General features: G+C 51.6%; 1 protein-coding gene across 2 annotated transcripts in view; it reads left to right on the plus strand.

The window, feature by feature from the left end:
- Positions 1 to 632: 632 nt before the first annotated feature.
- Positions 633 to 14,629, plus strand: part of TMEM44 (transmembrane protein 44) — a gene marked incomplete at both ends in the record, with an annotated part of 41,985 nt that continues 27,988 nt past the window's right edge. For both annotated transcript variants that reach the window (XM_080695724.1, XM_080695725.1), the window contains 8 exons: positions 633 to 769; positions 2,872 to 2,998; positions 4,761 to 4,854; positions 5,942 to 6,108; positions 6,301 to 6,387; positions 9,738 to 9,908; positions 11,197 to 11,343; positions 13,103 to 13,207. In XM_080695724.1, the coding sequence (XP_080551850.1) occupies positions 633 to 769; positions 2,872 to 2,998; positions 4,761 to 4,854; positions 5,942 to 6,108; positions 6,301 to 6,387; positions 9,738 to 9,908; positions 11,197 to 11,343; positions 13,103 to 13,207 (1,035 nt within the window). The remainder of the gene's footprint in view (positions 770 to 2,871; positions 2,999 to 4,760; positions 4,855 to 5,941; positions 6,109 to 6,300; positions 6,388 to 9,737; positions 9,909 to 11,196; positions 11,344 to 13,102; positions 13,208 to 14,629) is intronic.

Consider the following 14,629-nt stretch of genomic DNA (forward strand, 5'->3'; position numbering starts at 1 on the left):
AGTAAGGAAGATCTCTACAAAGTTGGCGGTATCTGAGCCACAGCTCGATAAAGCTGTTAAGTTTAAAAAATGAAATGATAGTCATGTTCTGCTTTAAGCAAATTTACTAAAATCAATAAGGAAAATTTAAAACGACAGGGTTTGTTTTGAAGCAGCGCCGCCGGTCCCCAGGCTGCGGAGGGAGGGCGGCGAGGCGGTCGGGGCAGGCTCCCGCGGCGGGCGGCCCCTGGGTGGTCGGGTCGGGGGAGGGGGGCGCGGGGCGTTGCTGGGCTCGTGGCGGCCTTCCTGCGGGTGTGCCCCCGCCTTCTAACGATGGGCGGGGGCGCTCAGCCGGCCGGGCCCCACGCGCTTCTCGGGAGGCGAGCTGGGGCGCGGGGTGCGGGGTGCAGAGCGCGGGGTGCGGGGCGCGGGGCGCGGGGTGCAGAGCGCGGGGTGCGGGACGCGGGACGCGGGGCGTGGGGCGCGGGGTGCGGGGTGCAGAGCGCCGGCCGCCGCCTTTGTGCGCCGCGGCGCGGGCCGCTCCGGCCGCTGGGGGGCGCTGCGCCGCCGACCCCACAATAGCCGCGGAGGTGGGAGCCGCGGCCGGCGGTCCCGGAAACTTTTCGGGTGTCGCGGCCCCGCGTGGCGGGGCCATGGGGGAGGCGCCCAGCCCCGCGCCCGCGCCCTGGGACTGGGGCTACCTGGACCGCTGCTTCGCCCGCCACCGCGTCTGCATCTCCTTCGGCCTGTGGACCTGCGCCGCCTCCTGCTGGGTCGCCTTCCACGCGCTGTAAGGGGCCCGGGGCTGCGTGGGGGCTGGCGCTACGCCGCTGCGGGTTTCTCTGGGAAAGCTGGAGGAAGGGGCGGAAAGGGCTGGCTGGGTGGGTGGGTGAGTGGAGAAGGCAGCGCAAGTCCTCGATCAAATCTAACATTTCTCTGTGGACCGAAGTCGGATACTTCTTTCCGGGCTCCACGCGCCGGGAGGCTGGGTGGCGCGGTGCGTGGGGCCCCAGCCGGGTTCTATTGTCAGCTGTTTTGACTCGAGGTGTGAACTGAGCAAGTTACAAAGCCTTTGTTCCTCACTTGAATGAGACTAAAGCCTCCAAGGATGAGTAGGAGACTAAATGAAGCAGTCCTGGGGAAATCTCTTAGGAAGCCGCTCTTAAGCATGCTCTAAACGTGCTGTAGCTCTGCCCCCGACCCTGGGGACCTCCGCAAATCCATGGATGTTTCTGGCCTCAATTTACCCAAGCCCTCTTAGCTGGCAGCAGAGTGCTGAGGACCGACTGTAGCCGCAGCTTTTGTGTCTGTCTAGCAACTGCAGCTGTCTGACCAGGCGGTCACTGTAACCGGTAACCTGGCTTCTAAAGATGAAACACTCTGTCCCAAGCACAGAAATCCAGAGACAGTGCCCAGGGTGGTACCCAGGGTGCTAGTATTCCCTGGCAGGGGAGAGTGGACCAGCAACCCTCAGGGGAGAGTGAAACCAGCTCACCCTGTGAGACCCACAGATTGCCCTTGGGCATTTTATAGTGCTGCAGAGATTCTACAGCCAGAATAGGAAGCCACTGTGGGCCCAGGGCTGCATCTGTTCACTCAGCCCGTCCCTGCCACAGCCCATGAGGATGTGGGCACTGTTACCACACTCACAGCTGATTAAATTTGGGTACTGAAAGGTTAAATAGCGTGCCCGAGTGAACCAGAAGAATGGCAACCCCAGAACCTGTTACAAAGCTGCAGACTCGCCAGCCCACATCTGTGATCTTAGTGACTCTGAAGGCTGGGGCAGGAAGATCACAAGTTCAGAGCCAGCCTAGAAAAATTAGCAGTCCCTGTCTCAAAATAAAACAAAGGGACTGGGGATGTAGCTCAGTGGTAGAGTGCCCCTGGGTTCATCCCTAGTGGGTGTTTGTGTTTGTTGGGGGGGGGGCTTGTAAAGATTGAACTCTGGATCAGGGGATGGAAACTAATGAGGCAGTGTGGGTATTATCCCACCCTCTGGGATATCCAAGCCTTTTTTTTTTTTTTTTTTTTTTCCAGTACTAGGGATGGAACCCAGGGGCATTCTACCTCCGGGCTATACCCCCAGCCTTATTTTTTTATTCTTTATTTTGAAACAGGGTCTCACTGAGTTGCAAAGGGCCCCACTATGTAGCTGAGGCTGACCTCAAACCACGATCCTCCTGTCTCAGCCTCCTAAATGCTAGGATTACAAGTGTACACCATGCCCGGCTGCCCCAGCCCTTTTTAAATTTTTGTTTTAAAACAAGATCTCACTAAATTGTCCAGACTGGCCTCAAACCTATGATCCTCCTGTCTCAGCCTCCAGAGTAGCTGATTTTTACAGGCATATACCACCTTGCCCAGAGACTACCTTTTAAATTTAGGCAATTAGCTCTATAGTTAGCAGCAGTGCTTAGGTTCTTTTTTTTCAGGGGCATTCTACCTCTGAGCTACAGTCCCAGCCTGTCTCCGCCTCCCAAATGTTGGGATTACAAGCATGCGCCACCACGCCCAGCAACTTGGGTTATTTTATACTCCTTTTATTTCTCTTTCAGAACATGAAAAGCAAGAGCCATCTTGTTAGGGTAGAGAGGTGGGTTGTTAGACTGAGTTGGCCTGATTTGGAGGAGGACAGTCACCCCCTTCCTTAGAGAGCGATGATGTCCCTATGTGATTGGGTTCTGACTCCTGGCCTGGGCTCCTTAACCAGAGGCTTGGGGCTCTTCTGAGTGTCCTTGTCTGTAAACTGGGTTCAGAAATGCCTGCTACGTACCTGGGAAAGAAAGTTCTTCAGAGGGCTGCAAGGTCACAGTTGCCCTTTTTAGAGATCTGCTTCGGCCTGTCCCCAAGCACAGCTCTTATGTTTTGCCCTCTCCCTCGTCACCCCAGGCTTCTCTACCTGAGATGTACAAAGAAGTCTGGACAGGACCAGTCGGCACTGTGCGCTGCGTGCTGCCTGCTGACCAGCCTGTGTGACACCGTGGGGGCGATTCTGGCCAGACAGCTCACGATCCAGGTACGTGGGTCCTACACAGGCCTGGCTTCCCCTCCTCTGCTGCAGCCATAATGGCTTCTGTCTTGCTTCTTCCACATGCAAGACACAGTTTCCCTCAGGGCCTGTACCCTTCTGTTCCTTTTCCCCCCTTCAAAATCCCTTGTACGCCATAGCCACATGGCTCACCTCCTTCAAGTGTTCACTCAAAGCCACCCTCAAAATAAGGCCTTCCCTGTGTAGAATGGTAGCTTACTTCTCCCACCAGGACTCCAGAGCCCCTCAGCCCACTCTGATTTTTTTCTGCAGCTTCCCCTCACTACAACACTTATTTATTGCTTATTGTATGTTAACCCCACCAGAATGTCAGCTCCCCATAGCAAGGACTTATTCACTGCTCTATCCCACCACTCCAAACAGCTCACAGCTGATGCTCCGTCAATAATCATTGTAGTTACTGTTTTAAGTTCTGAGTCCAGCCCCAGCTCTTTCAAGGGCAGCTAAGTCCTTTTCCAGGTGCCGATATGGGTTTAAGAGGAAGTGAGAAGCAGTTTCTAGTTTCCCCAAAGTCTACACTTTCAATCAAACCTGGGCAGAAGGGTCCTCTTCCTAAACATCTCCCAAGGAAAACTTGTATTTCCTTGGTCCCTCTACTGTAGGGACCTTATGGGGCTGGTCCTGGCCTTGTGTCCACCCAGCTAGATGTGAAGGAGGACAGCCTAGTGGTCAGGACACAGTTTGGAAGAGCTGAGCAGTGTTCTCTTAGAAGCACACCCCCTTTGATTTTGGGTGCTCATTCCCTTCAACTAACTGGATAGAATGAGGCTGCACTCAAGTCCAGTGATAATAGCTAGTGTTTATTAAATACTTAACTACACCCTTGACACTGAGTACACGTATTAACCCACTTAATTCTCAAACTTTCTTGTGCATGGCTCTCATGAACCTTCTTTTATAGATGTGAAAACGGAGGAATAGAAAGGCCAAATAGTAAGCCGGGCGTGGTGGTGCACGCTTGTAATCCCAGCATTCAGGAGGCTGAGACCAGGGGATCGTGGTTCGTGGACAGCCTCAGCTACTTAGTAAGGCTCTCTGAAACTCAGTGAGATCCGGTTTCAAAATAAAAAGAATAAAAAAATAGGGCAGGGGTTGTATCTCAGAGGTCAAATGCCCCTGGGTCCCATCCCCAGACCTGAAGAAAGAAAGAAAGAAAGAAAGAAAGAAAGAAAGAAAGAAAGGCCAAATAGTTTCTCTAAAGTGGCTGTCTAGTAAGTAGAGCCAGGATTCATACTCTACACAAGCACTCTTAACCAGTAACTGTACTGTCCCAGTCTCTGGTGCCTTTGTAAGTTGTTTACTCTCTCCAGGCACTGGTCTAAGCACTTGCCATGAATTCTTTCAAGAAATCTGTTTGACAGTTTTTGAGGGAGGCACTGTTGTTACGCTTTTTATACAGATGGGGAAACTGAGGCCCAGTGAGGTTCAGTGGTTGGGCCGCAGTTACATAGCAAAGTCTTCCTATGCAGTGGAAAGAAATCAAAGGGCCAGGTTCTGGCCCCATCCCTACCCAGGGGCATCTGTGTCATTTGAGCATCCTGTGTCCTTAGCCTTCAAATGGACCTGCCTAGGGACTGATGGGAGGTATTGCTGCACTAATAATATAGATGGCGGCGCTCACCAGAGTAACCCATGTGGGTTACACCCCGAGGGGATCCCGGGATGAGAGCCACCATATTTGCTGGAGAAAGATGCTTAAACACCAGGATTCTGTTTCCATTTACTCCAGGTTTTCACTGGCGCCTACCTGGCAACTGTCGACTTAGTGAACTTTATGTTCATCCTCTTCCCAATCTTTGGGTCTACATTCAAGTCTCATTCGGGTGAGTGCATGACCATCCATCCCTATCTTCGCTCATCGGTTGGTTCATCAGCAAGCTGAGGGCTGATGCCTTTCTGCACCCTGAGCTGAGGCCCTGGCAGGCACAGACCCTAGAGACGGCACCTCAGAGCTGTGCACACCATGGGCAGCCAGAGGGAGGGAACTGGCTGCAGGTGCTAGGGAAGCATACCGGAACTAGGAGCACAGGCAGGGGCATTGCAGGCGAGCGGAACAGTGTGGCCAAGGCCTGGAAGGGGAATGGTGCATGGCTTGGGGGATGAACAGTGTGCGGATCCAGGGTGGCCAAGCAAAGCCCCCAAACTTCTGGAAGTGGATGCCAGAAATAGGCGTGGAGCACCACTGGCAGAGCAGGGGCTAGAAGGGACGGACATGGAAGAGCAGCCAGAGTCTGTGGGTCTGAGGGTCCGGAGAAGGGGCAGCAGTACCTTCAGCCCTCGTGCAGAAGAGGGGTTGCCTGCATGGGCCTGGCATGCCGCCCTGTATCACCAGGAGACAGTGTTCTGAGAGGTGCTCTGAGGACTGTGTCTCAGATTTCAAGGAAACTTTTGAAGATCCCTTTCCCAATTGGGTTGCCTCGGCACAGACACATCCTCTCATCAGTACATTCACCATGGATTAAGGAACCGACCAGGGCCTGGCACCTGTCCTTGGGGCATGTAGTCTAGGACAGGTGCTTCTGTCTGCACATAGATACTTATGGTAAAAGATAAGGTCTGCAAAGACTAACCCAGTGGTAGAGTGTTTGCCTAACATGCAGGAAGCCCTGGGTTCCAGCACCACAAAATTAATAATAATAATAATAATAATAATAATAATAATAAATTGTCTTTCTTGCTTGAGAAAGGAGACCAGCACCAATTGCAATTGCTGGGAGCATTGGGAGTAGGGTAAGGCTTCCCAAGAGGTGGCACAACTCCGAAGACCTTGAAGGGTGGGTGGACCTGGCTGTAGCACCCGTGGGAACCTGTTCTAGCCTCAGGGGTGGCATCAACACCTGCTCTTCCCATGCAGCTGTCAGGCTACTTCTGGATACCAGGAGCCAGATGGGATTTTGGTGTCTCTTGCAGGTCGGGGCTCCCGAGAAAGGCGGAGGAGGCGGCAGCTCACAGCCACCATATTTGCCCTGGCCCTGCCGCTGAGCCTGGGCCCAGCCTGGATGTTCTGGGCTGCTGTCTCGAAGGCTTCAAGCCCGGTCCGAGGCCCACAGCGGAGGCTGCTGGGAAGCCTACTGCGGGTGAGGCTGGGCTGCCTCCGGGAGGGTGCAGGTCACATCCATCCCATGGCCCCTGTGCAGCACTCTGGGTGGGTGGCAAGCCCTGGCGTGGTCAGGAGGGACCCTCAGAAAGCAGAAGGCTTATCAGGCTTTTCTGCTTCTCGGGACACATGGCAGTCCCAGCAGAGCGCTGAGTGTTGTCTCTTCTTGCAGGAGAATACTGAAGTCCTCGGCTACCTGCTGGGTAGCATTGCTGCCCTCGGTTCCTGGGCCTCCCGGATCCCCCCACTCTCCAGAATTGTGAGGCTGGGGTGCGGCTGTGACTGTGGGTCTTGTGGCAGGTCTTAGGTCATGGGGGGCATTTCGAGGCTCTAGTCCTCCTGGAGGTGTGGTATCCCTGTGCATGTGGGCACACACAGGTGCTTAGATTTTTCTCAGGAGCCATAGTGTGTGACAGCAGCGAGGGTACATGTGCAGAGTAGGCAGGTGAGCTTCCTCGGGCCTTTTGTGGAAGGCCTGCTGTGTCCTTTCCCATTTCTTTTTCTTTTCTTTCTTTTTTTGTGTATATGTGTGTGGGTACTGGGGATTGAACCCAGGGGTGCTCTATCACTGAGCTATATCCCTAGCTGTTTTAATATATATATTTTTTTTTTGGTGGTACTGGGGTTCCTGGAAGCCCTTCTACCTCCGGGCTACACTCCCAGACCTATTTTATATTTTTGAAACAGGGTCTCTTACGCCAGCGCGGCTGGCTTCGAACCTGCGCGATCCTCCTGTCTCTGCCTCCCAAGCGCGGGGATTACAAGCGTGCGCCACCACGCCCGGCTGTTTTAATATTTTTATTTTGAGACAGGTCTTAGTAAGTTGCCCAGGAGGGCCTCAAACCCAAGATCTTCTGCCTCCGCCTCCCAAGTTGCTAGGATTATAGGCATGCACCACCGTGCCCAGGCCTTTGTCATTACTTGTAGCCAAGGAAAAGAAGACCAGGAAAAAGCCACTGGGCTATGGCCAACCAGGCTGCCTCTACAGAGCAGAAGGGCTTAGACGCTAGATGCCTTCAGCTGCTGGGCTCTGTGTAGTCCCAGAGCACCTTGGTGGTAGATATTTTGCAGACTTCTGGGGTTAGGAAAGTCCTATGGCTGGTCCTGTTGGGGTACAAATGGGAATTGACCATGGGGAGTTAGTTCATAGTCTCGTGGGAGACAGGATGTGCAGCAAGCCACAGGACTCTAAACAAATGTTTAGAAGAAATGTTTATAGAGCAGAAACAGATGTTTGGGATTTGGAGAGAGGGAGAGAAGGCTCCTTGCCACTCAGGGGTGCAAGGGCAGAAACTATCCCCGCTGTCAGGCCAGCTCAGAAGGGAAGGGGTGTGAGGAGCAGAGGTGTGGCCAGCACCGTCCAGGCAGAGGAGAGGCACCTGAGAAGGGCAGGCTCTGGTGCGTGTACTCTACCGAGGCTCTCAGCGGACAACTGACAAAGCATCCTGTCTCACTGATGGGAACAGCGCCAGCCCTAACACCACGAAGTGTAACAGGCCTCCATGTAGCCTGACAGGGATCAGGTGCCCAGGATTCAGGGATGGCGGGTGGCTGGTGAATGCTAGCCTGAAGCTCCAGCCTGTACTCTGATGGACAGAAATAGCCCGGGGCCTGGGCCTCATCAGCAGGTTTCCTAGCCTCAGACTAAGGAGGGGAGAGCAGGGAGCCCCAGCTCAGCTCAGCAGCCCAGTGGCTGGGTCTCCAGAGGGGCCTGGGCTGGGGAGCCATATTGCAGGAAGACCTTTGAGGGAGCTAGGACCATGTGCTGTCTACCTGTGTTGGTTCCTAGGGATGTGGTGGACTGTGTGCTGGGACCCCCAGGGCCTTGGGCCATAGTTGAGCTGCTTCCTGTGTGGGAAGGAAAACACCCTGGAAAAGGGTGTTGTCTCCACCCCAATCCCCTGGGAACAGGGGCCAAGGCCCACCCCCATTTTGCAGGACAAATGCTTGCTTAGCACCTGACTCTGCTGTTGCTGTGTGCCTGATGGCAGTAATGGTGGTCAGAAACAGGGGCCTGGTAAGAAAACTAGCTGAAATGCAGAAGCATTCCTGAGGATTCTTCTGTGAGTTAAAATGAACATGGAGGGAGCTGGGTGTGGTGGACACACTTGTAATCCCAGCACTCGGGAGGCTGAGACCAGAGGATCACGAACAGCCTCTGCAACTTAGTGAGACCCTGTTTCAAAGTAAAGAATAAAAAAAAAAAAAATAGAGCAGGGGGTATAGCTCGGAGGTCAAATACCTCTGGTTTCCATCCCCAGACAAAGTGGAGGGGACTCTGAACTAAATGTGCTTTTCTCCTGAATTTCTTTCATATCTTAGCCAAGGCCTGTCTATCTCTAAATATGGTCATCTAGTGCAAACTAATATATATTTATATATGTGTGTATGTATATATATATATATTCTATGTAGATTGTTAATTTTAAAATATTATGTAATTTAATCTAATCAATATACAGTTTTGTATAGATGCATATAAGTGTACATGTAAAGTGGTTTTAAGCTGGCATGGTGGTTTACATATACCTGTAATTTCAATACTTGGGAGGCTGAGATAGGAGGATCACAGGTTCAAAGATAGCCTCAGCAATGTAGCAAAAATCTCAGCAACCCAGAGAGACCCTGTTTCAAATAAAGAATAAAAAAGAGGGCTGGGGGGTGTCGCTCAGAGGTAGTAGAATGTCCCTGGGTTCCATCCCCAGTACCACACACACACACAAAAAAAAACTGTAAAGGTCACAGGGTGTAGCTCAGAGGTAGAACACCCTTGGTTCAATCCCTAATACCACAAAAAATTAAAACAAAAAATAAAATTAAGTGGCTCTATACCCATTAAGTCTATTTACATATAAATGTTGTATGTCTGTTTTTTTATGTTGTTGTTTTGCCAGATTTTTAATTTTTGATGTGAAAACAGAGTCCCACTAAGTTGCTGAAGCTGGTCTCAAACCTGTGATTCTTTCTCAGCCTTCCAAGTACTGGGATTATAAGCATGTGCCAACACACCTGGCTTTATTTCTTGTTTTTGAACTAATATGTTCATTACTTGTTTTCCAAAAATGTCTCCTTGGCTGCAAAATTGCCAAACTACTCTCTCTCATTTTCCTGACCTTCCCCATTTGGCCAGATTCAGAGTTGGGGGGTCCCAGCAAGAGAAGGATGAGCATGACGCTTTATCCTTCAGTCTCCCTCCCTTTCCCCAGCCGGCAGCCACCAGCCCCTGCCTGGCATCCAGAGCTGGGGGCTGAGATGGTGAGGACCAGCCCTCTCAACGTGCATCGTAAAGTCACACTCAGCAAAAGCACTGTGCTAGAGGGAGGTGTCAGGTGCGGTAGGGCCCAGAAGAGAGAGCTACTTGTTCTCCCTAGGGTGCAAGTGGTAAAGGAAGATTTCCTAGAGTTAATTTGAGGCCCGGTGCTGCGGGATGAGTCGGAACGGAGCTCGCCAGGTAACGGAAGCAGTTGGAGCAAAAGCTGGAAGCCTAACCGAAGTGGGGCCCTCAGGGAGTGGCTGCGGCCAGAGCTTGCCCTCCATCCTGCTGCCACTGAGGGGCCTGGGTCTCAGAGCTGGTGTTCCTCCTGCTAGCCCCCTCTTCTCTCTGCCCAGTGCCGGGGGAAGGCATTCTCCTGCATCTATCTGTGGACACGGCTCCTGTCGGCCCTGGCTGGCCTCCTCTACGCCTCGGCCATCGTGGCCCATGACCAGCAGCCTGAGTACCTGCTGCGGGCCACGCCCTGGTTCCTGACGTACCTCGGCCGTGCTGCGCTGGACCTTGCTGTATCCACCCCCGGCCCATGGGCTCGAGAGGCCCAGGTCTCCCCCTGCACCTTGCCTTCCTTCCCTCTTGCTCACTCGGACTCTCTTCCAGCGGTTGGGGTGGTTTGAAGCCTGGGGCAGGCAGACACAAAGGCAGCTACTTGCAATTTCCCTTTATTTTTATTTATTTATTTATTTACTTTTTAATTGTTTGTGGTACTGGGAAATTGAACCAGGGGTATTGTACCTCTGAGCTACCCCCCTTCTGCTTTTTATTTTTTGTTTTGAAACGGTCTCGTTCAGTTGCTGAGAGTCCTCACTACCTTGCCGAGGCTCTTCCTGAGCCTGCGAATCTCCTGTCTCAGCCTCCCAAGTACTGGGATTACAAGATGTGCCACATCCAGCTTGCTTTCCTTTTATTGAAAAGGAATTTATTTTTTTCCTGGAGCCCCGTGGAACAGCAAAATGAGGGCGTAAGGTTCCTGGTGGTGGGGCCAGAAGCCCCAGCTTCCAAGCTCGGTTCCACCCCCTGGGGCATCTCCCTTTCCGTAGGCGGCGCCTTCTGGTGAGCCCTGGTTCGTCCTTAGCCTCCCTCCCAGGGCTGGGAGAGGCTGTGCAGGCTGAGCGGCCTCCCTTCTGCTCAGCTCTCCAGTGATGGAGCTTGGGGTAGAGAACCCAAGTTCAAAGCTGTCAGGTTCTGCATCTGCCAGCAACTGTTGAACAGCTTCCTGGCTCCCGGGAGCTGTTGCCTGATTTGCTGACACCCAAGTGACCTTGGCACGATGCTTCAAGGGCCAGCGGAGCTCACACTGGAGGTGCTGGCTGGAGGTGCAGACCGTGGGGAGTGGGCTGCTGTCTTGGTGATGGTGGGCTGCATTCCAGGCAGGCCATGCTCTGGAGGCTCGAGGGGCGCATCTTCCCCTGTCTCCCCCAGCTTCTGACAGCGCCTGGTGTTGCGTGGCTTGTGGCCTGGTGGACCTGGTCTCCGCCTCTTTCTTCACACGGCCTCTTCTTCTGGCTGTGTATCCCCTATCCAACCCACTGCATGTACTGTCGCTGTGAGCTGAGCCCTTCAGGAAAGATGGTTTTCAAAAAAATTTTTTAATAAGTATTTACCAGGGGACAGGAAGACAGAGAGAGAGAGGCAGCCCAGCCCTGTCCTCAGATGATCTCGGGTCTGTCTGGGGGCAGAGAAGGGAAGGGCTCAGAGCTGGAAGACTACGGGGTCTGCTGGGGAGGGCTTCACGTGTAAAGGGCGGCCCGGCTGCTGGGGGCTCCGCTTCTTTGTGCCTTAACATCCACATCACAGATCATTTTCCTTTCGTGTGTGATGAGGAGCAAGGTGAGAAGAGCCTTGGGATTTGCCAGTGACGCCAGAGAGAGCCCCGATACGCAAGCCCTTTTGACCTGTGCAGAAAAAGAGGAGGAGAGCCTGGAGGCCAGGATGGAGGACAAGGTCTGGTCCCACTAACACTACACACGGCGGTGAGCCTTGCCAAAGGCTGGGGCTTGGGGATTCCAGAAGTCTCCCCACGCTTGGCCATGCCTGTAGGCCAGTGCTTGGAAAGCTGAGACAGGAGGATCATAGGTTCAAGGCCAGCCTCAGCAACTACTTAGCGAGGCCCTTAGACACATACTACACAAATTAATACATTAGCTTTAGAATAATGTTATTTCTACTCTTGTTTCCTACAAATGCTGAAGTTATCCTCACTTCCACAAGCCTCTCTGACGTCCACAGCATCACCCCTGTAGCAGTGTCCCTGAGCCCATCATCACGCCTCTGTGAACCTGTGTGCCATACTGTCTCAGGAATCCATCCCAGGCCACAGGACACCTTTGCTATTTATGATCACTACACCATTCCTGTTACTTTGTGATTAGTTGATTTAACTAAAAAGCTGATCCTTAAAAGTGTCACCTACAGGATCCCGCTGAATTGCTGAGGCTGGCATTAAACTGGACATCTCCCTGCCTCAGCTTCTTAAATAGCTGAGATTGCAGGTGTGTGGCATCAGGCCCAGGTGTTTTTGTTTCTTTGTTTGTTTTTTTGTTTTGTTTTGTTTTGTTTTTGGTGGTACTGGGGTTCCTGGAAACCTTTCTACACTCCCAGACCTATTTTTATACTTTTTTAAATTTGGAAACAGGGTCTCTAAAACCAGCGCGGCTGGCTTCAAACCTGAGCGATCCTCCTGTCTCTGCCTCCCAAGTGCGGGGATTACAAGCGTGCGCCACCACGCCTGGCCAGGCCCAGGTTTTTTTGTTTGTTTGGTGTTTGGTTTTTGTGATGCTGGCAATGGAACAGGAAGGCCTGAAGCAGACATTATTTTCATTCTATCCTAGCCACTATTAGGAAATTATATCCCAAAAGGAAATTCAAATATTTGAGCTCTGTGTATCTTAGTATAGAAAGTAGAAGCCTGTGGAATCTGGGGAACAATCCTTTATAGCAGTGCTTCTCGAAGTGTGGTCCCTGAAGCAGCCTCACTTGAGACTGCTAGGAATGCAAATTCCAGGGCTCTAGCCAGATGTCTTTTTTTTTTTTTTTTTTTTTTTTTTTTGGTGGTGGTACTGGGGTTCCTGGAAGCCCTTTTACCTCCGGGCTACACTCCCAGACCAATTTTGTATTTTTATTTGGAACAGGGTCTCTTAAACCAGCGGCTGGCTTCAAACCTGCACGATCCTCCTGTCTCCACCTCCCAAGCGTGGGATTACAAGGGTGCGCCACCATACCCGGTCCTCTAGCCAGATGTCTTGACTCTGAAGCTGAGGGTGGGGCCTAGCAGCCTGTATTGTAACAAGCTCACACTAAAGTTTGAGAACCACTGCTTTATAGAAGCGTTTACTTAACACCCCGTATAGTTGTGCCCACAGTTTGCAACTCTTTAGAATCTCTTGGGGAGCTCTTAAACTCTCCAGCAACCAGGTCCCACCCCATGCCAATGAAATCAGAACGCCTGGGGTGGGAACAAAGCCTCAGCTGTGTTGTTTTTAAGATTCCCCGCTGATTTCCTTGTGCTACAAAGTTTGGGATCATGGTGACCTCAAAAGAGAGCTGGTAAGACACATCTTAGAGGAAGGAGAAAGTAAGATGTACCCCCCAAAAAGATGAAATACCTTAGGGGTTCTTCTAAATAAAATGGGGCCTTGTTTTTAGAAAATGCCTCCCTCCTGACTTTAAAAATTATTTCTATTTCCCCGTTTTCACTTGAAAGAATCCAGATTGGGTGCCACTCACCACCCTTTCACACTGCAAGTCACTGAGGTCAATGGCAGCGATCAGCCGCTATATGGAGTTGACTGTGGAGACCGTGCAGCAGGTGAGCAGCCAGCCGTGGGAAGCCGTCCTGGGAGGCATCTTGGAGGAGGTGGAGCTTTGGCTGATGGGAGCCACAGCAGATGGAACTCCCTGAGGCTGCAGTGGTAGCACAGCTGGAGGGGAATGTAAGGGGGGACCTCTTCCCTCTACCCTTTGAGGCTCAATGCTGACTGATGAAAGACAAGAGAGGAGGGGAAAGCAGCTTCAGTTACTCAGATGGGAAATTCACACATACACCAAATATGGCTCAAGGAGGTGGCCAGATGATGGAGGCCTCTAGACCACCTTAGGCTAACCACAGGAAATGGGCTTGGGGTTTCTGGGGTGGGTGGTGAGTTAGGGAAGGCCAGAGGAGGAGAAGTATGCTAATTCTGGTCTTGTTCGGCAGTAGGAGTCTCGGGTGATAAAAGTTGCCTCTTGCCAGGCATGGTGGCGCACGCTTATAATCCCCGCGCTTGGGAGGCGGAGGCAGGAGGATCGCGCAGGTTCGAAGCCAGCCTCGCTGGCTTAAGAGACCCTGTTTCTAAATAAAAATATAAAAATAGGTCTGGGAGTGTAGCCTGGAGGTAGAAGAGTTTCCAGGAACCCCAGTACCACCACCAAAAAAAAAAAAAAAAATAGTTGCCTCTGGAAGTGGCTCTTTTCTTGGTACACAAATGGAAGTCTCCTTTGCAAACGTAAATTTCCTTTACAAAAGGAAAATTTATATTCATGGGTCTTGCATCCTTGCATTCAGCCAACTGCAGATCAAAAGAATTTCAAAATACTCATTTCTGTGCTGAAAACATGAAGTCGTTTTTACTTGTCCTCATCTCCTAAACAACATAGTAAAACAGCTATTTCCATAGCATTTATATTGACTTATGTATTATAAGTCATCTAGAGATTATTTAAAGAGTATGGGATGGCTGGGCATGGTGTCACATGCCTGTAATCTTAGGACAAGGAAGGCTGAGACAGGAGGATCACAGGTTCCAGGCCAGCTTCAGCAACTTAATAAAAATAAATACATAATATAGGGGTGGAGGTGTAGCTCAGAGATAGAACACCTGGGTTCAATCCTCAGTACCATGAAAAAAAGTATATGAGAGAGTCTGCATAGGTTACATGCAAATTCGCCATTTTATATAAAGGGCTTGAGTATCCAAGGATTTTGATATCCATGGTGGTCCTGAACCAATTCCCCACTGATACCAAGAGATGACTACATTCTCCTTTTAGGCAGTTGAGAAGGTAAATAACTTCTTTCACTTCTGCTGGTTTTCATTTGTGTTTAAAATAATCCATATGCCAAGGAGGCGTATTTGAAGTGGCCTTGTGGCCCTCCCTGGAGTTAGGGAGGGCAAAGGGTGGAGAGGAGGCCAGGGTGAGACCCTCACACCAGAGGGTGGGCTGTCCCTATGGCTCACAGAAGTCAGGAAGG

Source organism: Muscardinus avellanarius (genome assembly GCF_963383645.1).
Source record: "Muscardinus avellanarius genome assembly, chromosome: 5".
NCBI lineage: Eukaryota > Metazoa > Chordata > Mammalia > Rodentia > Gliridae > Muscardinus > Muscardinus avellanarius.